This window comes from Cryptomeria japonica, chromosome 1, assembly GCF_030272615.1.
Source record: "Cryptomeria japonica chromosome 1, Sugi_1.0, whole genome shotgun sequence".
Lineage (NCBI taxonomy): Eukaryota > Viridiplantae > Streptophyta > Pinopsida > Cupressales > Cupressaceae > Cryptomeria > Cryptomeria japonica.
The window spans coordinates 666726519-666752541 of record NC_081405.1 but is presented as its reverse complement, the minus strand read 5'-3'; the positions used below and the strand labels follow the sequence as shown (position 1 = coordinate 666752541).

The following is a 26023-nucleotide window of genomic DNA, read 5'->3' as shown; positions in this document are numbered from 1 at the left end:
ATTCACCATAATTTTAATATACACTACTCCCCCTTTGCCAACAATGACAAAGGAATTCAAAATAATCCATGTTTCCTTATATAATAAAATAGTAAATGTTCATGACAATAAGGAATGAAATTTATCAAAAACAAATTTAAAGTCCTGCATAAAAGTTTTCATGGCCAATGTCCATGACACAAGTAATGAGGTAGCAACCTCACTTTTTGTCTTCATCTGGAATACCATTTCTTCCATTGCATCAATGGGACTCATCTCTTGAGTTACCGTGATAGCTTCCAAGTTAAGAAAACATTTCTAAAGAATCTGCAGTCTTGGCAATAAGAACAGTTGAAGCTCCTGCAAATCTCTAGTCTGGTTGCTAATCTCTAAGTCCATCTTGGTTGTCTACTATTGATAACGATGAACCTTTTGCCCATATGTATGCTTGGAAGGTGCTAATGTATACCTGGAAGTATGCTTAGTTAGATCCTTGATAGCTCATTGTTAATGCATTTCAACATTACTTCAGTCTTCAATATCTCCACACTCTATCTCTTCACACAAACCTAATCTTCTTTGCAAAGATCGCACATAACCCTTTCTCTGTTATGTCTCACATATTACACATTTCACATGTCATCCATATAAACCCTAGACATGATGGCCTTATAAAGGAATCAAATTTCATGTCGGTCCAATACGATTAGACTACAAGTTCCTAGGTTTAGTGCATCTAGACACATTTGGTAACACAACACAAAATCACCGCCAAAGTGTCGGTGGATGATAACTCATCATACATTACAGAAATACTAGGTGGTAACTCATCACAGAGTAATACCAGTTAATACAATATACCGATTACTAGTTGTCAAAAATGAAGACTGGCATATTGTAGTGTTCTGATCAAAAAGTTAACTACCACTTTGTTCCTTCGTACCGCTTGAGATCCCGGAACCTCTTGGGGTCGTCATACCACTTGAGCTCTTCAGTCAATCAGTTACCGGTAAACATCTTCTGCAAAAATACTGATAGTCTAAAGACTATAATACACAATCCTGGTTGGAACAATTACCAATTGAGCATAACTCATACATTAAGAAAGTGTGTGTCCATCAATGACAATCAAAACATCATCAAAATGCCAACAAGATCCCCTAAATACTAACCAAAACTTCAATAGTCATGTTATGACTCTTCCTAGTCTCGAGACACTTACACAAGGTAGTCTTCTAGAACTCAACTTGTCGGTCCAAAGTTATGATGATAATACCGTAAATTCCCTTGAACTTGTTAAAAATTTATCCCTGATCCATCCTAAACTTATTGACTATACTCTCCAAGATAAACCTTTGAATATACCTACCTTTACCAATGACTATGCATTAGCCTGTTATCTTAATGGAGTTGAGCCAATGGACTCTTCCACCAGTGAACAAAGTGAGAACATGACAACAACAAATGTCAAGTATCTTAGTCACAAAAATCAAAAAAAGGAAAATAAGAGTTCTAATGGTGAAAACCACACTATGGCGGTGTCAGAAAAAAAATAATAAAAATAAAGGACGTACCTAGCAGTGAAAACCTCTCTGAGGTACCTGAAGGTGAGATAATTGACATTTTGCTTGATCACTTTCAAGAGAAATCATTAGTGATAATTGAACATACACAACCAGTAAACATTGGAACAAGAGAAGCTCAACAAACCATACATGTAGCTCAATCCTTGTTAGCCGGATAACTAAAAGAATTTGTTGCTTTCTTCATGGAAAAGAAGATCAATTTTGCATGGACATATGTTGATATGCTGGTTCTGGATCCTGACCTCATAATGCATCATCTTTATATCACTCCCAGAGTTAAACCTATTAAGAAAAAACTCCAAAAAATGCATCCTCATGTTTCATTACTTGTTTAGGCTGCGCTAGAAAGATTACTAAAAGTTGGATTCATTAGAGCAATTGATTATGCCGAATGGATATCTAATATTGTACTTATTTCTAAACCTGACAAATCAATTCGTGTTTGCACTGATTTTAGAGATTTAAACAAAGCCTATCTGAAAGATGATTTTCCACTACCCAACATAGACATGATCATGGACATGACTACTAGCTATGAAATGTACTCTTTAATGGATGGTTTTTCAGGATACAGTCAAATCAAAATAGGATCAAGAGAAAACAACATTCACCTGTGCATGGGGAACCTTCTACTAGAATGTAATGCCCTTCGGTTAAAAGAATGCAGGCACTACTTATCATAGAGCTATAACAACAATTTTTCATGATATGATGCACAAAAACATGGAGGATTATGTTGATGAAACTCTAGTTAAATCCATGAAAAGATAAACACATCTATTGGAACTAGGTCCAATATTAGACAAGATGGAAAAATTCAAACTCAGATTAAATCCTAAGAAATGTGCATTTGGGGTTACATCTGGTAAGCTCCTAGGATATATTGTTTCAGTGAAAAGGAAATGAAGTGGATCCAAAAAACATTAAGGCTATCATGGAAATGCCACCTCCAAAGAAAGTCATCCAAATGAGAAGTTTACAAGGGCACCTCCAATCAGTAAGACACTTGATTTCTCAACTAATAGATAAGGCTCAACCATTCACAAAGGTATTATGGAAAGGAGTTATATACAACTGGGATAAATATTGTGAAAAAAACCTAAACAAAATCAAGGAATATCTTTCTAATCCACCCATATTGATGCCACCAATTCAAGGAAAACCATTGATTCTCTATATATCAGCTACTGATACATCACTAGGGGAACTTTTGGAACAACAAGATGAGAATAAAAAGGAAAGAGCTATATATTATTGTATATGGTGAAAATGGATAACAACAATAATATTGAAAGACTAAATAGATTCAACCACAAAACCCTAGCCTAACAACAATAAAGATCCACCATAACATATGAAGATTACTTAAGACAATGCAAATCAAATGAAATCACAAAGATTATACCATCACATGTCCAATAGGGTTTGAATATTCATTCTTCCTATCTCCATTGATCTTGCTTGATATATTTTCTCTCAAATTTTATGTGCACAAGAGCTCAACAAAGAACGGAATGTGGTTGCAAGTAGGATCTCATATCAAAAGGCATAGTATAGTCAAGTGCATAAATTGATTAGCCAGGGTTTGATAATGAAGGAAGCATCTCCTTATATAGAAGACACTATAAGAAATAGAGGGATAAGATTGAGAGGTGTAAAAGAGGTCGGCTATGATTAGAGGGTAGGTAAAGAAAATAATAAAATAATGAAAGGGTAGGTAGTGTAGGAATTAAGAGATGAATGACATGTGTCATGGGTAGAAAAGGTTAATGAATTAATTAAATAAATAAAGATTTATTTAATTAATAGAAGAAGTGGGATCAATTAAATAAATAAGATATTTATTTAATTTAGGAAAAGGATAATTTAAATAAATAAATGTATTTATTTAAATGAGAAATAAGGCTAGAAGAGGATAAATGAATTAATTAAATAAATAAAGATTTATTTAATTAATAGAAGAATTAGGCTAAAAGTAATTAAATAAATAAAGATATTTATTTAATTAGACATGACAATTTTAGGTGTCTACAATTATATTAGCAGAACCTTGGTGTCCTATGAGATGAGCTATACTATCATAGAGAAATATTGTTTGGCATTGGTCTTTGTATCAAAAAAATTAAGATACTACATGCTAGCACATTCTATCAAGATGGTGGCTAAGATTGATCTACTCAAATACCTTCTCACCAAAGAAACACTTATAGGAAGATTGTAGATCAACTCGTTGATGCTCTGCTTGAAGACAATCAACATTTGCACATAGAATTTATGGATGAATCCATCATGTACCTTACTTAGCGATCATCAAAAATGTTCTTTGATGGGTGTTTCACTCAACAAGGTTTTGGTGCTGGAATACTTTTTATCACTCCTGAAAGATATTCAATCCCAAAGGCTTACAAAATTATCTTTCTATGCACAAATAATATTGCATAATATGAAGCCTTGGTCAATGGAATAAAGCTAGCTATTGAATGGAAGGTTGTTGAGTTACACATCTATGGAGACTCTCAGCTAATTATCAACCAAATCAATTATATATATCAAAATCAGGATGAGAAATTGATGCCCTATAAAAGAATGATTGATGACCTCAAGAAATAGTTTACCTTTGTATCATTTTTGTAGATTCCTAGATCAACAAATAGAGCAGGAGATGCTATGGCTACATTGGTGTCTATACCATAGCTACAAGAATTTGAGTTCCGCTGAATCCTAGATGGTCTGTTCTATCATTGGACATGATTCATCTCGCTATAACCATATTTACTCTTACTTGCATGACCAAATTATTCCTACTAATCTTACCTATAATGAGAAAAGGAACCTAATTCAAAACGCTTCACGGTATGTCATCATCACTAATGATCTATATAGGTGAGGTTTGGATAGTACTTTGCTTAAGTGTCTAGAAATTGAAGAGTCCCAATGTACATTATCTAAAGTACATGAAGGTATTTGTGGATCTCATTCAAACGATTTAACTTTAGCTCGAAAATATTTTAGGCTTGGCTACTACTAGCCAGATATGGAGAAAGATGCTATAAAATTTGCTAAAACTTGTGATAAGTGTCAGCTACATGGAAATCTCATACGTGCTCTAGCAAGGAATCTAATACCTTTTATCACACATTGGCCTTTTCAATAATAGGCCTTTGACCTCATTGGCCAAATATATCATGCATCATTTAATGGACACAAGTTTATCATAAATGCCACTAAGTACCTCACTAAGTGGGTAGAAGTGGTTCCGTTGATCAAAGAAATCGGTAAACAAGTAGCTCTATTTATCCTTAACTATATCATTTACATATGGGATACCTTCTTCCATTGTGACTAACAATGGAGGGCAATTAAAAAACAAAGATCTAGATGAGCTCTATGAAAAATTCAAAATCGAACAATATTGGTCATCCATATACTAGCCTCAAGGTAATGGACAAGCTGAAGCATCTAACAAAAATTTGCTGACTATCTTACACAGAATAGTAAACAAATCTAGAAAGGATTGGCATTTGCAGCTCAATCCTGCACTATGGGCTTATAGAACAAGTATCAGAACACCTATTGGGGATACACCTTTTTCTTTGATGTAAGGGTACGAATAAGTCTTTTTTGTTGAGGTGGAAATACCTTCTTTGAGAGTTTCCTTGCAAGGTCTTGTTACTGATGAAGACTACAAAATATCTAGATTGCAAGAACTCAAGTTGCTAGATGCAAATTAAAAAGTGGTGTCTGATCATCTGAGAGCATACCAAAAGAGAATGTCTAGAGGTTATAACAAGAAAGTTTGACAAAGAGAATTTCAAGTTGGTGACCTTGTTTTAAGAGAAAATCCTAAAAAATCAACATTTTTGAGACAACAAAGGGAAGTTTGAACCCAACTGGTTGGGTCCCTACATCGTTACTGCAATCTTTGGCTCTAGTGCCTATCAACTCTGAACATCGGAAGGAGAACAACTCTATGAACTGATCAACACCATTCAATTGAATAAATTATTCACTTAGTATTCTCTGCTCCAGCAAAACTATACATCTATGAAAAAAAACACATCAAATTCCTTGGTGAAAACCTGGTAAACAAGCACCTTGGTAAAAAAAAAAGAGAAAGGATCTTTGCCAAGAAGGTGAAAACCTAGTAAATAGGTGCCTCTTGTAATCAAGAGCTCCATCTATCAGCACAAATTTGGCATTTCCCATTTTCATTCCCACTTTCCTACATCTTTGCTTTCAATTGTACATATCTTTTAGTCGCTTTTGTGACATCTGGTTCTTTTGAAACTCTCATGGCTTGAAACCAATCAATTTCCTAGTCTTAGGGTAATTAGGGTAATGGACTGATCAATTTACATGTCCTAAACAGTATCAACCAAGTCATCTTTCTATCAGTAGTACAATGTCATCCACTCCGAGTCAGCCACCTGTCTCCTAACTACTGAAGAGTTTTATCACTGAGTAAAAAAGCAAAACAAGACTACTGAAAACAATCACTAAATTGTTTGAGATATGATTGAAATTTTCTTTGTGTTGTCTTTTAAATTAGTTTTTGATTATTATTCCTCTCAGTAACTTGAGGAAGTCTATCTTGACTAAGAGGAGCAAGGATTGGGGGCATAATACTTTTCTTTGTTTTCTTCTTGTAGGAATGATTTCGATGATCGAGAAATATCTATTAAGTTGGGTGTCTATGATAAGTGCCTTCACATCAAGGTGAAATCTCCACACATACCTCGACTCCGCTTATTTGTATGCTACAGGGAGGTTGGAGTCATTTCTTAGTCTATTTTGAGGAAATTTCTTTAATGTGCAATCTGGATGCATGCATAATCTGTCCAAGGATATGAACGAAAAATGGGTCATTGCGAACAAGATAATTAATATTGCATATGAAAAGAAAGGAACTTTATTTTGCCTGATGTATTTGTAAAACACTAAGTGATAAAAATTAGGCATACCAAATTTAGTGACTACGTATACATTGCATTCATTCTTAATTTTATGCATTTAAAGTGATTTTTGTATGATAGCAATGATCTCTTTATCTTTTGAATCAGAGTTTGAAGCAATCGTCATTTCTCAGCTAAGTGGTCTCTTTTTTTTAATCATCATTTCTTTGATTGAGGACTTGTGTATTGAGATGTTAGCTGCATACATGAGCATCTTATATAAATCCATACATTTCATATATTTATTAACATTTGTATTATTGCATTAAAAAAACTAAACATTTGCATTACTAGTTACTCATTTTCATCATTTATTTGCATATAAGAAACAAAAAAAAAAAACTTCATATTCATCTACATTACATACATCCATACTGAAAAAGATATGCATACATATAGAACAACATCTCATAATCAATCAACACAAGTACGATGAAATCAAATCAAGAGCTCGTATATCTCGTCATAATCTCAGTGTCTAAGAGTACAAATGCTATCAACTGTCAAATACAATATCTCATTGGAGCAAGAATCTATAGGCTAAAAAAATGGGGTATATAACAAAATCTAGAAGATATAACAAATCTAACTCTCTACCTCTCCCTCATCATTGGGTGGAGGAGGTGGTGTATGTTGACCGACGTCCTATCTAGGTGCCCTAGCTCCCTCAGATGGAGCCATATATTGAGAATATGGAATAACTTGTTGCGCTACTAGGACCACTACACTATAAGGTGCAACATAATAAGCTACATGGCTCATCTAATAAAACCTATTGCTGAAGAGCATCATGCTCTTCTCTCACCTCTACAAGTTGTCGATCTCACTTTTCTCTCACCTCTGCAAGTTGTCGATCGCATTTAGCTCTGATCTCAACAAGTTGTTGATCTTGCTCTGCAAGCTGCATCTATGCCATTGTCAACTGTGATTGTAAACCTGTCAACCTAGTCCTCAAAGACCGTACCATGTCTGGTACTATCTGCTCTCTCCCAGCATCCCCCTCTCCGCCTCCCTTCTCATCTCTCTGTTGCCTAACCTGCCTAAGAGCCGCTCTCTCCTCCTCACCTCCAACCCCTGCTGCCCTAGCACTACCACTCTCAACCCCAACAACTCCTAAGAATCCACCCTCCCCTCTCTGTCGATGTCTACCTCCCATTGGTACCCTGCTTCTACTAGCACCAGGATCACCTCTTGTCCACCTATGTGTATCTGCTCTCTTTCCTTGTACCTGTACCTGTGCTGGTGCATAATCTTCAACTTCCTCTATAAGAGGTGCATGCTCTCTTGGATCTGTAAACCGAGGAAAATGATGTCTCTAAAACCAATCTGTATACTGGAGCAATGCTCCCACATCTGCTACATCCTTTATATAATTACATCTCTATGGTTGTAAACCTGCTAACTCCTGCATGCTCAGTGCATATGATAGTCTTCATGCCCATCCTCGTCTCTCCTCCTCCTCATACCTAGTGTATGTTTTGAACTCCTGGGATATACTCCATGGTCTCCCATATTGTCTCATCACCCTATACACTACAAACTTCTCAATAATAGACACCAATCTACCAATGAGAGGTCAAGTCATGAACATGTCCTTCCTCTACGCTCTCTAATCATCCCATAGCTCTAGACCCCTATATGGTCTCCATACTACAACAATCAAGTCATCCAACTGCCTCCTCCAATAGTCAGTCTTGCCCAAATGGGGCTGAGTAACATAACCTAAATAACGACATACAATAGGCTCATGTGCCTCCCACGAATCATTTGCAATAGGTCTACATACCAAGATGTGCTCTCATACCTATATCTGTAGAACTAAAACACTTGTTGCCATGCTCTTCCCCTCTCAATACACAAACTTATGCATCTCATGATACATATGAGTGAGTAATCATGATCCCCACCCTAATCTCACGAGATTAGTCAACAACCTCTCAAGCATTCTGCCCCAACCACATAGAAATCCCTGTTGTCCTCTATCAGGCATCACAAAACAACCAATCATACCTACCAAAACACAAGCCAGAGGGTATTGTGAGCCATATCTTCTCAACAAATCATCCCACGTAATAGCGCGTTCAAGAATAGTCTCGTCATGGAATATTCATCTCAATGCCAAAACACCTGGTCATTGAGTAGAATCATAATGAACCTTGTCTCCAGCGAACGAAATCCTCAAAATCCTATATATATCTTCCGATGTGATGGTCATCTCTCCAACCAGTAAATGAAAGGTGTTATGCTTTGAATGAAAACACTCAACTAAAGAAATCAACATATCATGATTCACACAAATATCAGGCATCTGTAATAAGTATCTGAATCCACACAAATCGATATGCCCTCTCTTTGCGTCTAATAACTCACGAACTAGTCCCATCGTCAGCAAAAATGTACACCGAAACTAAATATCCAACAACCGAATCTGTAAAATCAAACATACAAATCATCAGCATGTGATCAAATTTTTGCTAAAAATATGTTAAACATGCTCACGAATCCTAATATACAACATTCAAAATAAAAAATTGTTGTTTACACTCTCAAAGATGCTTGATGTCTTTGATACGAGTTTCCACAAACAAGCAGAAACTCATACGAGCAAACATTACACCCCACATGAGTAAACATCCTCATACAACAAATGATATCCTCTCGTACGACTAAATGGTCTTATAATAATATTATCGTACGAAGCAAGGGTATACACCAGACGACAAACCGTACTTCCGTAAATGACAAAACAAAAAAGGACAAATACTCATACAAGAAATGGTCATGAACCACACGATAAAATGATGAAAACGACTTTAAATGAAATTAAAAATACAAAAATTCAATAAAAAATCAAAAATTAAGAAATGCAAAGGCTAAAAATCGATCACTTAGTGTTGGGTCGTAGTTCCGCGGTTGACTATGTCATCTCTAGCGCTCGAATCGATGCTCCTAAATCAAAATAGACATTTTTCCTCATAGGGGTAGAAATGAATTGAAAATGACACATTGAACCCCTTATATAGCCCAAACCCTAATTTTTAAACTTGCTCTGATGGACATAGAACTTGTAACCTAAGCTAAATCGACTGTCCTGAGTCCATTTTTGGGATTGAAATCAAAATCTGGCGTCAATTCTCTTGTCAAAATTTTACGATGTTAATCACTTATCATTTTCATCCTCAAGTCAATTTTTGAATCATATGGCGCTCACTTCAATTCTAGATCTCAATTTAATTCTCAAATCAACTCTTATTTTAATTCTTCAAACATCAATCTTTGTGCTCAAATACTTATCATCATTAAAAATTAGCTAAAATTGTTGTACCCTCGCTATCTTTCAATTTTTCTCTCAAGGGGGCATAATCATAACACCTTTTCAGTGATTACCATCATCTAAAGTCGAGAAATTATTTGAATCTTCATCTAAAGTCGAGAAAAATTCTTTTCAAACAAAGAAAATCAATTAAGCCTTGTTACTAGGGGCATCTTAACTAAATCACACTGTATCAAGTTGAGATTCTTTGATGTCAAATAAAGAAATCTCTAGGCGCATACCAATCTTTGTCCTTATCTAAATCGATCTTCAAATTGATGTTAAGTTTCATCACATCAAATCAAGTTGGACATTCTCTCTTGCTCAATCGGTTCTAGTTCAATCAAGTTCAAAACCGGTTTTATTGCTTTTCTCAGTCGGTTCTAGTTCAACCAAGTTCAGAATCAATTGCGTCTCTCGCTAAATCTAGTTCAATCAAGTTCTAGATCAATGCTCGTTTCTTGATCCATCAAGTTCAAGAACGGTATCTAGCTCTTTGTCGGTCCTAGTTCAATCAAGTTCAGGATTGGTATCGCTTTAATCAAATTTGTTCAATTTCATCGCTTCAAATTAAGATGAACATCTCACTCTTCATCGATTTGTGATCCATCAAGTTCAAAACTAATATCTATTTGACATCAACTATTCTTTGAACCAACGCATTGTTTGCACATTAATTCAAAGAGGGGCAAACGTAATACCCTAAAAATGGTCACCTACACCATGGGCTCCTAATCTCTACAACATCACCAAGGTCCTAACCAAAGGCAATTAAATCAAACTTGATCACCTAATTAATTAATTCTTTAATCATTAATGTTAGATGGCAAATAAATCACTCAATATTAATTAAATATTTATTTAATTAATTAAAACATTCCAAGTAAACCATTTTGATCAATTATCCTATATATTTAATTAAATATCCTAGCATATTTAATTAATAAATAAATTTGTCATTCTATCACAAAAAAAGGAATTAATTTTCAAAGAGAGATTTATCACAAAAAGAGGAATTAATCTGCAAAAGAAAGAGTTAAATTGAAAACAAAAGAAAAGAACTAAATTGAGAGAAGAAATCAAGATATTTCTTTTTCTAAAATTGAGATAACCTGATAAATCAAAAAAGAAATAAAATTGAATTAATCATTTTCTCTAAAATTAAAACTCAAAGCTTTTGAGAAAATAAGTTCAGTTGCATTGAAAAGTCTTTTTCTAAATAAAAATCTTTAGCAAATTAAAGGAAAGAGCATGGAATCACCTATTTTTATCTCTAGTGCATGGAATCAACTAAATTTATCTCCAATGCAAACTCAGATTTATAATTTGAATGCATTCAATCAAGCTATAATTAGAATCTATCTCAAGATTAACTGAATTTGATCTCTTAATTATTTCAATTATCCTAAATTGTTCTTTTTCTTGAGGAATCTCAACCGCTCATTGCTAATCGATCTTGACCATTGGTCTCCCTTTTGAATCTCTATAAATTTAGCATTCATCTCTCATTCAAAACACCCTAGAGATTTATTGTTATTATGCAGTTTTTGCTTTGGAGTCATTGAAGATATTGTGCTTTGAGATTGTTGCATCTTTGTTTAGCTTTTTGCATATTTAGTTTAATTATGATTGCTTGAATTCATTTAGCTTAATATTCATTAGTCTAGCTGTGTGGGGGAAAAAGTGACACTAAGCAAACATGCCCTAATCTCACTTTCAACCACACACTTGTGGAATACGAAAGAGCCTAGAGATATCACACAATTGGCTACTTCTTTTTGTGGAAGAGAGAGCCATGGGATACCTATTAGGATTTCTATTCCTTTGTTGCAATTGAAAGATAAAATGATGCAAGTTCAATCCCTAACCCCAAAGTGCAAGTACGAACTAATAACAAGATTGCAGAATTGAACTTAAACAATGGAAAGTTGCAAACACAAGGACAAGACAAGAATGTAAATGCATACCCAGTGTTAAAATATGAATGAAAATGTTCGGGATGGGGGCACGGGTGCCACTGTCCTGATTCTACCCCTGAAACTGCTCCGGAAACTGTTGTTTTGCAACCTAAAAAGCTGTCAAAAATGCTGAAAATTACTGTCTGACAGAAGGACCAGGGCGCCCAGCGCCCCTATCCTGGCAGGACTAGGGTGCCCCACCCCCCTGTCCTAGTCTTTTTCTCTGAAACTTGGTGTGAAGTTCTGTCTTGGTCTGCTTCTTCTGGATCTGCAACTTGCGGCGTCGTCCGAATTCTGAAACCTGCACTTATATCTGAAAAGGTGTTTTGGGCGGCTATATAGGGTTTTGCCTTAGTCAAACCCCCGCTTTGGTGATTTCCACCTCCATGAATAGCCAAGTTGTATTGTAAAAGTAGTGTGTGTGCAGACCTTGTGTGTGTGCAAGATCCTAAGATGCAAGTAAGCAAACTAGAGCAACCTAGAAAGTAAACCCTAATTGCTTGTAAATGATAATGTAAATGCTCCAAATCAAGATGCAAAGTGATCTAAAGCATGAATACAAATGATGTAAGGAGGCTTATGCAAAGACATGAAAACAACATGAAATCATACCCAACCCCAAGGGAGGGGTACAAGCCAATCTTCAGTCGGTAATCCCCTATTGCTCTTCAATGTATTCAAAGCCCTAAATGGATGAATGAAATTGATGAATGCTTGATGGATGGATGTTGAATGTTGTTGAAGTCTTCAAAGATCTGCTCTTTCACTGCATAGAAGGCCCTTGAAAACCAAAATTCGGATCCTTTCAAATGACGAAAGAGAGCTCTTATATATGAAACCCTAGGTCATAATTTTGACTTTTGGCCGACCTAGAGATTGAATCTCCCGCCAATTTCTTGGGGTTAATCTTTATTTTATGATTGGATCGCACTCCTAAAATTTTGGGAAAAATGTCTGGGACCGTGTGCACTCCGGGCGCCATGGTCCCGACAACTTTTCACCAAATTTTCAGGGCCGTCAGATATGATGATTTTAGAGAGAATCCCGAAGTTATAGGTGATTTTGAGATGTTTTGACCCCCGAAATCAAGCCCCCAAGTTTGAAATAGGACCTAATTAGGGTTTTTGATTAAATGATGTATAGGAGGAATAAAATGAAAAAGGCACACTTTAATGAAAGGGCCCAACTTTATGATATGGAAGATGATGAAATAGAACCTTAGACCTAATTAATTTGATTAATTAAGTGCTAAAGGGGAAATGCAATGCAAAATACAAAATGCGCCAAGGCGGGTGCTAAACTAGGTGTGAAATTGTACCACCCTAGCAAGTGCGTACAATTTACAACGCTACACTAGCTTATTATTCATTCATCTAGCTTAATATTCAATCATCTAGATTAGTTCTGCATCGATTTAGCTTATTCTTGTGCTCATATAGATTAAATCCTTTGTCTTGGTGTAGTCGTATAGTCACTGGTATTGGTTAGACAAAGCTGAGAGCAAGTCTATACTCGCATCTTTTAGAAGGGAATAGGTCAATTTGTTATGGGTTTCATATTCATGATTATATCTGTCTAACCATGCATGCAATGACTTAATTGAAGTGTTGTGTCTTACAGCTTGCAGACTTTATCCACTTTTCACACACACACCACAAACTTTAGAAAATAAAATTATTAAATTTTTTTTTCTTTTATAGGAATCTTAGTAAATACATAATTTTTTCTTGAGTTGTATGGTTTCATTTTACTAGATAACATATATATCGTATAATTGAATTTCATTGCTAATTTGAGGAAAATAGGATAAATACATTTAATATTGTGAATTTAGTGGATGTATTAGAATAGATTAATTTTATTTAATAAATGCATTTAATAGATGTCATCTTATTAATACTCTTATGTGCTTTGCTGAATGATATAGCCCTTCCAAAAAAACATTATAGATCAAACTTGTAGTAATATCGTGCCTCTATTAGGCCATTTAACATATAAAATACCTATAACAATTTAAACTAAACTACAAGACACATCATTAAGATAAAACAATAAAAGTAATCATTAATAGTAAATTTCATATATATTAAAATTATATAACATTAAATCTTTTTGTCTTATAATTATAACATGTGCAATGCCTACAACATTGAAAAATAGACTACAAAACACACCACTAAGAAAAATAATAAAATTAATTATTAATATTAGATTTCAAATCTATCAAATTTTATAATATCAAACCATTGTTTCTTGTAATTATATAACATGTGCAATACCTATAACAATGTAAAATAGACTAAAAGACATACCACTAAGAAAAATAATAAAATTAATTAATAATAATATATCTCAAATCTATCAAAAGCATAGAATATAAAGTCATTGTGTCTTGTAACTATAAATATCTACAATGCCTATCACAATGTAAAATAGACTAAAAGACACACCACTAAAATAAAATAATAAAACTGATTATTTCTAATAGATTTTAAATCTATCAAAATTATATAGAATCAAATCATTTTGTCTTGTAATATATGTACAATGTCTATAGCAATACAAAATAGACTACAAGGCATGTCACTAATTTTCATATATACAATTTATATCATCATTAATTTAATAAAATAAAATTTATATATGAACTCTTCTCTTTTAATTTCATTCAAATATTCTTTTTTAATAACATCTCATTATTAAACATTAATAAGATCCTTTGGAAAACTATTAATATTTACATTACAATCTATATATAAAATAGATAAGCTCCACATCATCAGAACCTCGCCCTCAAGAGGACAGACTGAAAAAAGCATTCAGCTCATCATACAAAAATTATTTTACTCAAATGGAAATCAGATCATGCATTAAAAATAGGCAAAATGTTCTTTGAATTCTCACTATCAATCACCATGAACCATCCAACACTGATGAATGCGCTCTTGTTGACGAATAACTTATAGTCATTCCTTCCATGGAAAACCAAATAATTTGGAATAGTCTGTATTACTTGTAACAAATAATTTGATATGCCAAGAGAAATTAGATATTATCTTGCATATTTGGGTAGCTCTATAATCTTTTTTATATTGGAAATAATTATTTTTTTAGAGAACATCTTTATATATAAACAAGTGTCATGTAGTGGTGAGTACTTGTCTTTCTAGTAAAAAAATGTTTAGTTAATAGATGAGTTATAACATCTCAATCTGGACATGGGTTTCAACAATAGTTTGAAGTAATATATATTTTCAAGGGATATGTATTGCAACTATGTAGTAGACAGTGCCCACAATTGTAGAATGAAATAAACAAATTGATATTCAAAGTTGAAGGTGTTTTATTGGTTAAACATTTATAGTTATTACATAATTATTCTATTTTTTAAAATAATAATTAATATGTTCAAAATTTAACATCATATATAAATTTTATATAATAAACTCATCTCTATAACTTTAATTCTAAATTTAACAACACTTAACCCTTAACCCTTTATCTAAGTTTAACCCAAACCTTAATTTTAGTCTTATGTCTAGCCTAGTTCAAATTCTAGTTGTAACCATAACCCTAATACTAATATTAACATTAATTTGCATTGTATTCCTAATACTTAACCTAATTATAACGTTAAATGCAATCTTAATCCTATTTTTTCCTTAACTATATCCCTATTGCTTAATCTAAAACACTAGCCTTAATTTTAGAAATAGTTTGAACCTCAATTATAACCTTTGGTGCTAACCCTTATTCTAACACCAACTCTTGTTATAATTCTAATTTTAATCCTAATTATAATTATTAAAAATAAATGTAATTCCCCCTTTTGGGCTGGTATCTGGAACAAGCACTTAATTCCTAAAATTAACATTTTTTTCTGGTTGTTTATGCAGTGTAAGATCTCTACCATTGACAATCTTTGCAGAAGAGGTATTCCTCTTACCAATAGATGCTTTCTTTGTAAAGAGGCGAAGGAAAATGCTGGTCATCTCCTGCTTCATTACGCCTTTGCCAAAGATATCTAGAATCACTTTCTTATCCAACGAATGTGGTTTGAATGGAAATACCCCTCTGATAATCAGTCTTTAGGAATTCTCTGGAACTTATCTCTTCCGCATATTTCCCGGGGCATCTGGAAAGAAAGAAACAATAGAGTCTTTAGGCATTTGGAAAATCCTGCTTTTATTGTGGCTACTAAAATTTGCATTACTACCAAGGAGAATTTTCTCCACTCCTGCCCCAGGAGAAAGAATGACCCTCCCATCCCTACTCTCCAGGGGATTGGGATACTATCAAATGGTGGCAAATTGATTACAATATTGCCAATCTAGTGCACAAAACCAAGCAGTGCAGACAAAATATTCTTTGGCATCCTCCCCCTATGAGTTGGATCAAAATTAATGTGGATGGGATGGCTAAAGGGATTCCTGGGCCGGCCGGGTGTGGGGGAGTGGCTAGGAATCATTCTGGTCTGCTGGTTTTTGCGGTGGCCCTCCCTCTAGGCACCCAGTCTAACCACTATGCGGAAGCCAGCACTGCCCACATTAGGTTACACAAGGATAAAAGAGAAGGCTTTGCTAAAGTCTGGTTGGAGTATGACTCGCTAAACACTATCAATTGTCTGAGTGGAAACACAGATCCTAGCTGGACGGAAGCTAACCTGATAAAGGATTATCAAGATATAATAAATGAGCTGGCAGATTTCAAAATCTCCCACGTATATCAGGAAGGCAACAAGGTGGTGGATCTACTGGCCAATCTGGCAATGGGATACGAGGCAACTAAATAGTGGAGTAGAAGGGATGCATTCCCCAAAATCTGTGCAAGCTAGCCCATGATGATTACTACATTAATCAATGATCTTTCATCATGATTTGATTAAGTTGATGGGGAAATGACTCTTTTTGGTTTTCCCTAACCGAAGATCTAGAAACTTCACTGGTGACTAGATTTTATGTCTTTTTGTGTGGCCCATTCTTTGCTATTATTTGGAGAATTTTCTAGTGTGGCCCATTTCATGCGACTGGTCGGTGCCTTCTGTGGTGTGGCCCATTTTCTGCTATTCGACGACTAGGAGCATAATCGGTGGGGACAAGAACAAGCAAGAGCCTTCTACTTGCGAGAAATAGAAGAAAAACAAAGATGTGTGGCAGGAAGTCGTTGATGGTGGAATTATCCCCTTCTTGGATCGACTTCATGGCCCTTCTCCTCTTCTCATGGTGGCCTTTGTCAATGGGTGAAAAAAAGGGAGGCTCGGGGCTTATGGCATCGAGTATCAGATTGATGAAACCTTGGTGGTGACGGTCACTGGTCTGACGACGACTAGCAGAAGATTTTATAGGGATAGGAAAATTGGGGAGGAAGACTTGACGAGTTTCTTTGACAAAGACAAGGAGTGATCTAGAGTTACCAAGATGGCTGATGGCAGCTACAATAGGAAAGATCTTATGGCTCCCTGGGTTGACATGGCCGAGTTCATCATGAGGTATATTACGCTTGAACATGCCAGCATCTTTTCCTATCATTTTACCATTTTAAATCACTTTAGGCATGGTGAAATCATTTTTGTTGCTTTCTATCTAGCCTCCTCTCTTGAAAATAGCCTAGAAAAACATTTGGAGAATCCAAACAACCCTATTCACCATGATTGACTTATCGTGCTCATCATGGAGTACACTAAATCCCTTGAAGTTGTGCTCCCTCTAACTAAGACTGGCCAACACACTGATATACAGGATGTTTCTGACTCGAAAATGGATTTGGAAGAAAGTGAGGTTCCACTTGATGACCCTAAATATTTAAACCTGCAGATGAAGGGGAGATGATGGTCACCCCTGGGACGTTTAACAGCAAGAATCCTCCCAGATGGGTGGCTAGCAAATACAAAACCACCAACAAACTGATCTCTAAGGTCGAGCCCCTCTCTAAAAAGAAGAAGTTGGCGGCTAAGGACCATGGTCTGAAGATTTCAGATCAGGGAATTAAATTGGACATCCCTATCAATGTCCTAAAAGAAAAACAGGGGACCATGGCCAAAGAAGAGAACAGTGGGATACAAAGTACTGGTAACCTAATGAATCTAGTTAAGGAAGCTACCAAAAGCTAGGAGAACTACTGGAAGTGGGTGGAGCGCAAAATTGATGGCCTCAAGGTGGGGGTTAAAGAGATTATTGATATATTCACTACTTCCCCTAAGCCCAGCAAATCTGAGAAACTCATGATTATGACCCAAAAGCTCTCCCAGGACATCGAGGTGATGAAATGCAATCAAGAACAAAGAATTGAAAATGTGGAACAATCTATGGTGGAGACTAAGAAAAATCTCAAGAACCGAGTTGACATAAGCAAAGAAGCCATGAACAACAATATAGAGGGGCTTGAAAAGATCAATGCCATGGTTGTTGATTACAGATCCTACCACAGTGAACTGGTGAAAGATCTTGGAGGAGAACATATGGTTGCTGGAGACAACAAAACCACTAGTCCTAGTTCCAGAACTAGAAGCGGGAGTAGCAACAAGGGTACCTCCAGATTCATTATGGAGGAGCTAGAGGAAATCAACAAGATTTCCATCTAGAAGAACAAGGATCTGGTGCTCTCTCTTAATTGAGAGTCTTTCTTCTTTTTTTTGTCTTGTTTGTCTACATCTCTTTTGTTTTCGTGACTGTTTGGGGGTGCTCCCCTATTTTGATGTTGGTTCATGTCTGTTTGGCTGATGGTCGGTTATTGTAAAACTTTTGGTTTCAGTTCCATGTAAAACCCATTTATCTTTATCAAAAATATAATCTATAACCATAATTAGTATAAATATTTCTAAATAATTTGTAATCAATTTAAATTTAAATTTAATGGTGGAATAAAATAAATTACATGATCTATATAAATCATTGCTTAAAATGTATTCACATGTTTGTAATTAATATTTTTCATAAGATGATGCAAATGTATAATATGTTTTTATATAATATGTTAAATTATGATAAGATTGAATACTTTTAAACTTTATGCAAAATAAAACTAAAATATATTACAATTAAAAGAAGATTTCTAAATTGATATTAAAAAATTAGTTTAGATAACATTGTTACACACACACACACACACACACACACACACACACACACACACACACACACACACACACACACACATGGTATGTCCTAACCATTGTTTGACACATCTTTAATTATTTATTTTTAGTTTAAAAAATTTAATCCTCATAAATATGTGTTTGTAATATTAATTCTTATTATTATAATATTTTTAAAATTAAATTTAATAATAATAATTATTAATTAATTTTATATATTTAAAAAATTAATTTATATATTACTATATTAATTCTTACTATTGTAATATTTTTAAAATTAAATTTAATAATAATAATTATTAATTAATTTTATATATTTAAAAAATAATTTATTTAATATTATAATAATAATTAACAAATCATTATTGCTTAACATTTCATACATAGTGCTCTCTTTTGAATTTTAGACTATGTAATGAGAGGAAAGAAATATAAAACCTAATTATATTAAAACTCTTAAAATAATATAAGATTGTCGTTAACCTAAACCTTAAGTGATATGATATATAGATAGGAGGAAAAAACAATTTACTTTGAATAAAGGGGGAATTTTTATGTCTGGCGGAATTGCAATGGCATGATGCATTTTTTATGCCATAGATCGTGGTCAAAAATTTGAAAATAATTACATTTAGATAAAAGCTATGAGATTTCCACAATCCATATTGTATACTAGTTTGTTTTTCTGGATTCGATTGTGTTTATTTTTTTCCCTCAACGTTTCGAATCACACTTCGTGATTCATCATCAGGATGAAAAGAATTCCAAAGAGCACGGAGTGTGATTCGAAACGTTGAGGGAAAAAAAAAAACACAATCGAATCCAAAAAAACAAACTAGTATACATTTAGATAATTTGTTAAATATTTATTTATTTGATGTGTAAAATAAATTTGAAAAGAAAATTTAAACATACTAAAGATTATATTTTTTTATTTTTTTATCAGTAATTGGCCGAAGCCTCAATAGCTTTTGACTGGAGCTATGAACCAGTGGGGACACAGTAGGGGGCCTCATCCCCATTAAATATCTTTGAATTTTTATTATTATTATGTTTGATTAGATTGACCCCAAGACCTTCCCCATCCTATGGAAGACCAAGAGTCACAACTTAGAATTCCACTTCAAATGTCCCTATTGGGAATTGAACTTGGGTCTCCACAGTGAGAACCCAGTGTTTTAACCAGTTAAGCTCAACCCCTTGGACCATACTAAAGATTATGTTAATTATCTAAAACTTTGCCAACAAAATTCATTTAGATAGTGGTTCCATTAAATCCGGTAATAAGATGTAAATTTTTAGCCAATGAGAATGGAGAAAAATAATTTCTATAATTTAGAAACTTAAAAATCATGCATCTTAATTGTTTAAATTTTTTTTTAAAAAGTCAAAAGAAAAAATTCAAAGTTTAAATTGGTGAAACGCAATTGAATAATAATGAGTTAACCAAAATTGAGTGAAACTGATTGCAATAGTACTAGCCCAATGACAAGTACTAATAAGTATAGTTGAAGATGAATGTGTTTATATATATATATATATATATATATATAAATTTTTGTTTCAATTTATATATGTGTGTATGTATGTTTTTGCATCGAGAAGATGTTGAACTAATCTTGGTTGAATAGAAAGATTGTTTACTAGTTGTATTCGGAATAAAAGAGATTGAGTTAATAGAGTTAATTTTAGCAGTTGATAAACATGAAAGAAAATAATGAATTTGTAGTGAAAAATATAAATCATATTTTTGATATATCAATGTAATATTGCAAAGGAACTGTAGAAATTGGTAAAGATGAATGAAAAAATTCTTTTGTAGCACAAATGAGAAGATAGAAAATGATAGTGCAAGATGAAATTTTTTTAAAAATCTAAAATATTTCCTAACTAGATTGAGTTAATAGAGTTAATTTTAGAAGTTGATAAACATGAAAGAAAATAATGAATTTGTAGTGAAAAATATAAATCATAGTTTTGATATATCAATGTAATATTGCAAAGGAACTATAGAAAGTGGTAAAGATGAATGAAAAAAATCTTTTGTAGCACAAATTAGAAGATAGAAAATGATAGTGCGAGATGGAATTAAAAAAAAATCTAAAATATTTCCTGACCAGATTCAACTCTTATAATTTTTTGACACAAAAGTACTTAAAATCAATAATGAACAAAAAAAATTGTTATGTTCTTGTAGAAGTGTTTATTCATAAAATTAAATGTATTTTCCCACATATAGCTTGTATGCTCACTTCAAACATTTACAAAATATTGTTTATCATGAAAAGCACTAAAATATTTAAGCATTCCATGTTCAAGTTGTAGATCTTAAAATAAAATCCTTGATATATTATAATATATGTGTCTAAGTACCACAAGAATGTGAAAACCTTTATATTTAATTTTATGAGACATGAGAAATGTCATTTGAATTGTTAGAGGCATTTAATGCCACTTTAACTAAAACCAGCCCCTACAATATTCCCGCAGCTTCAATCACATATTTGTTCCATATACTACGTGGACATTATTAGTTACCTCAAATAACCTTCCTTCACATACAAGCCCACCATCAAATCAATTCTACACATCCAAAAATATACTCAATTGTGAAGATATATTTTTATAAATAAGAAGAAGAAAAGAAGCAACAAATCTATAAAATCCCTCAATCCACCACACCACAATGTGTAAAATAAAGCCACATATCTATTCTTTCTATTTGCCTCAATCCATTTCAAATCCATGTAGGATTCATTAAGATTTCCAATAAATGATATTACTAACGATTGAAAGAATGCAATATTGTGGTTCAAAGATTGTTTAAATTTTATGTTGATTTTAAAAGTTATGTAGAATATAGACTATTTAAACAACAATGCCCTATATTTCTCCCCTATTAATGGTTATCCAATATATGAGATGCCACTTGTTAGGACCATCTATTTGAATAACCACTAATGTTTCCTTCTAGGAGCTTGGATTAGCGAAGTCCTTTGCCTCCAACAAACTCTACTCACGCATGATGATAGATAAAGAATAATCATATTATATGGACAAGAGAAAATTGTGTTTGTCGGCTTTGACATCATGTTCTTAAAGAATATGCATATCTCTTTCCTTCCAACTAATGACTATCTTTTCATACATGCCCGTCTCTTTGTTTTGCTCAACCTTTCTCAACGCTGCCACTTGTTCCTTATGGAAGTCCTCTATAGGCATATGGCTTTATACCTCTAAGGTGCCAATAGAATGTCATTGCTTGTCTATCCTTCAAGATATCCTTATTTCATTGATAGTGTTGTCCTTACACCAATCATATTGTCTCCGTCTTTGATTGTCACTATTGGTGACTATCATAATAATTGTTGCGCAAACATAGTATGACTATATCTAAACTATGGCTATCATCAACAAATTGCACGCATTCCATTTGCATCACCAACTATGATTTACTGTGCCCAAGTAACTACAGGATTTATGACATTTTTCTTTGAGTATTTCACCCTGTTTACATTTTTCACATTCCATGATAGAGTGAACGTGCTAAGGAATTAACATGAATAAGTTTTCAGTAGAAGGATCTCTCATAATCGTATCATACTGTTCATTCACCTCTTAATGAAGGCTATCATACCACAACTCCACCATGCATCCTTGGTCACTTGAATGCCCTCCTATTTTTCATCATCATTTCATTTTTGGATTGTCTTTGTCTTGGATTGTCGTCGTGATAGGTCCACTAGTTTTCCTTTGTACTCTGATAACCACAATGTCCTCTTCTCCTAGGGAGGGCTCTAGAGCTCTCGTTTAATGACTATATTTCTACCCATAACTACATGTCCACTCAAGATACCCTTACGATTATGCAACAATTATTTTAGCCAATGGAAATCAGATCAGACATAAAAAACAGACAAAACGTTGTTAGAAAGCTCACCGTCAATCATTATGCGCCATGTCATATTAATGAATGTATTGTCAGCGACAAATAATGCATGACCATTGCTTCCACAGCATACCAAACAAATAGATCATAATACTAAAAAAAGGAATCTCTGAAGGATTATCTGTCAAAGAAAAAGATTGTTTTATAGGAAGGATCGACCGTCAAATTGTCAATATATCATACACCAGCTTCTCCACCGAGAAACGATATATAGCTCACCTAAATTAGTTGGCTGGTAAAGTTGTCGTTAACCGATTTAAGTAATCGAAAGGCATGAAGATGAATGGCCTGCACGCAGTGATGGTGCCTTACCCTGCGCAAGGCAGTATTAATCCTGTCATTAATTTTGCCCAGTTACTCTCTTCACGAGGGGTTTTCATTACCTTCGTCAACACGGAGTGGAGTCACAGTTGCATGTCCAAAGCAGCTCATAAAGATAATGATGATCAACTCTCTAACTCAACATTTAAGTTTCTTACCATTCCAGATGGCTTGCCGCCAGATCATGGTCGCGTGGCCAATCCCGCCGAGTACGGAATCGCAATACAAAAGCTTGGCCCAGTCTTGGAGCATCATTTGCGGTGCGGCTTACCCGAGGGAACTCCTCCCATCACTTGCATTATAGCAGAAAATTTCATGTCTTGCACTCACGAAGTGGCCTATAAGCTGGGAGTGCCCTGAGTCATTTTCTGGACAACGTGCGCCGCCTCTTCTATTGCTTAGTGCAACTCCAACCTTCTCCTCTCCCGCGGACATATTCCTGTCAAAGGTACAAATTCTACACCACTGAGGCTTCCTCAATTTTATTTTGACTTAAAAAATCCGTTTGTAATAACTGAAAGAATATTATAATTGCAGTAGGTGGAGGAATCGAAGAGGACAGATAAAGTGATAACTTGTTTGCCTGGTAATCTCCCGCCTTTGTTGCCGACCGATCTGCTTTCCTTCTATCGCGCTCTTGACCCAACGGACATTTTGTTTCAGTGCTGTGTCTATGAGTCCCAATTTCAAACTAAGGCAGACTATGTGCTGGTCAACACGTTCGATGAACTGGAAGCCCATGAGACGGTAAGCGCACTGTCCTGCAATGGCTGTCCTGCTTTGGCAGTAGGGCCTGTATTCCTTCCCAATTTCATGGAAGGAAGAGATTTAAACGGGTGAGCGAGTCTGTTCGAGCAGGACGACAGCTGTCTTGAATGGCTTGACGCCCATCAGCCAACTTCTGTGATATACGTTTCCTTCGGCAGCATCGCCCTCAAATCAAACGAGCAGCTGGAGGAGTTCGCAATCGGGCTGGAGAAAAGCCAACACCCCTTTCTGTGGGTTCTGCGAATGGATATTGCGGGAGGTATGCCTGCAACTCTACCCGAAGGTTTTGAAGAGAGGACAAAAGATCGGGGACTGATAGTGAAATGGGCGCCTCAGGTGAAGGTGTTGTCCCACCCTTCTGTAGGAGGGTTTCTTACACACTGCGGATGGAACTCCTGTTTGGAGAGCATGATCTTCGGAATTCCAATGCTTGGATGGCCCTATTTCTGTGATCAGTTTCTCGACTGCCGCTTCTGCAAAGATGTGTGGAAGATTGGCATGGACTTGGAGGGCGTGGACGTCGATGAAAATCTGGTGGTTAAGAGGGAGGAGATAGAGAAAGGCGTTAGAAGATTGATGGAAGCGGAGGAGCTGAGAAAAAGAGGCATGGAATTGAAGGACGCGGCATTTAAAGCGGTGGCGCAGGGTGGTTCTTCTTCACTCAACTTGAACAGATTTCTTCATGACATGACAAAACTTTCCAAATCGACTTCTGTTAAAACAGCATAGCTATCAAAGCATTTCGTCACTCCTGCATCTCAGTATTTCACACAATTTCTTCAATGTTTTGTATTGGTACTATTTCCTTTCTAAATAACAGATATGAATTTCTTCCACCTAAACGATTCAATTTTGTTTGAATGGTTGGTAGTTTAAATCTTCTATCACACTATTAAAATTTCTCTTCGTTATGACCACTCAATAGTCCTAAAAAACTAGAAATATCTGCATATTTTGTTTGAACGGTTTAGGAAGCTCTGTTTTATTTATTACATATTACATTATCTTGAAATATCTCGATTAGATGAAGAGACAATGAAGTTGGACAATTCTAATATTGTTGAAGTTCACAACGATCACCTCAACATTATGAAACAGGTTGTAACATTTTCTGGTTCCATTGATTTATAAACGTTTATCTCTCTTATGAGCTTCAACATCTTTCTCTTCACTCTCCAGATATAACACCATTCTAACACTATCAACAATTGCATCTTCCTTTACACTATCTATTGTCTTCGCCAGTAACCTCACAAATGCGCAAACTCCTACATTGATTGTAAGGTCAATATCCTCGTGGGTGATACTGACAACCGACCTGCAAATCTCCATAATCTTGTGATATTGGCAACGGACCTGCATCTTCCTTCATGACTCTGTTTTAGCGCCATTCGACCCAATTACTACTGTACAAGAGAGTGCCAAGCTAGCCTCTATTCTTGGGTATCTTTGCCTAGACCTCCATAATCTTCAATAAAGTAGACCTCCATAATCTTCAAACCACATGAACTAAATCAACCAATAACCCATGTCATCAATAGGTGGTGGAATTGTAAGCCATGGAAATCTACTAATCTACATAGTCTATGAAGTGGGCAGAGGCATTAATGAGACAAAACTGATGTTTACGCAAGTGTACTTCTGTACATGAACCAAACATATATTTTTTATTGCTTACAAGAATGGGTTACATCGCCTTTATTTATAGAGGTTTGCAGATAATGATCTAGAATCACCGCCATAAGAGATTTTTCTAGATTTTCTTGTGGTGGAAGCAACTAGACTGTGGTAGGTGATAGAGACTATCTAGAGACCATCTTGATGATGGTAGAAATTACTAGACTATTCTCAACTTTTTTTTTAAATATTCAAATTGTTCTTGTGCTAAAGCTTTTGTGAATATGTATGTCAATTGTTTTTCGGATCTACAATACTTCAAATTGATTTCTCCATTGTTAACCATTTCTCTGATGAAGTGGTACCTCATGTCAATGTGTTTGCTTCTTTTGTGGAAGACATGATTATTTGATAGTGCAATTGTTGACTCTTTTTTATCATGCTTTAAGTTCATCAAGACTATTAGCATCCATACAACTTGACATGT

At 34.7% G+C, this 26023-nt stretch overlaps 2 protein-coding genes across 2 annotated transcripts; both read left to right on the top strand.

Moving 5' to 3' along the window:
* Positions 1 to 16202: 16202 nt before the first annotated feature.
* On the top strand, positions 16203 to 16580 carry LOC131858360 (uncharacterized). The gene has a single exon (XM_059211584.1). It carries the CDS (start codon positions 16203 to 16205, stop codon positions 16578 to 16580), a length of 378 nt encoding a protein of 125 aa, XP_059067567.1.
* Positions 16581 to 23130: 6550 nt separating this feature from the next.
* On the top strand, positions 23131 to 24648 carry LOC131072009 (linamarin synthase 2-like). The gene is made up of 3 exons (XM_059211581.1): positions 23131 to 23502; positions 23692 to 23987; positions 24078 to 24648. Exons 1-3 carry the CDS (start codon positions 23131 to 23133, stop codon positions 24646 to 24648), a joined length of 1239 nt encoding a protein of 412 aa, XP_059067564.1.
* The last annotated feature ends 1375 nt before the right edge of the window (positions 24649 to 26023 follow it).

Coding starts and splice junctions, on each gene's coding strand:
- LOC131858360 (XM_059211584.1), top strand. CDS start 16,203: ATGGCTAAAGGGATTCCTGGGCCGGCCGGGTGTGGGGGAGTGGCTAGG.
- LOC131072009 (XM_059211581.1), top strand. CDS start 23,131: ATGGTGCCTTACCCTGCGCAAGGCAGTATTAATCCTGTCATTAATTTT. Junction 23,503..23,691: donor AAGTGGCCTATAAGCTGGGA/GTGCCCTGAGTC, acceptor TAATTGCAGTAG/GTGGAGGAATCGAAGAGGAC. Junction 23,988..24,077: donor GAAGGAAGAGATTTAAACGG/GTGAGCGAGTCT, acceptor TTCCTTCGGCAG/CATCGCCCTCAAATCAAACG.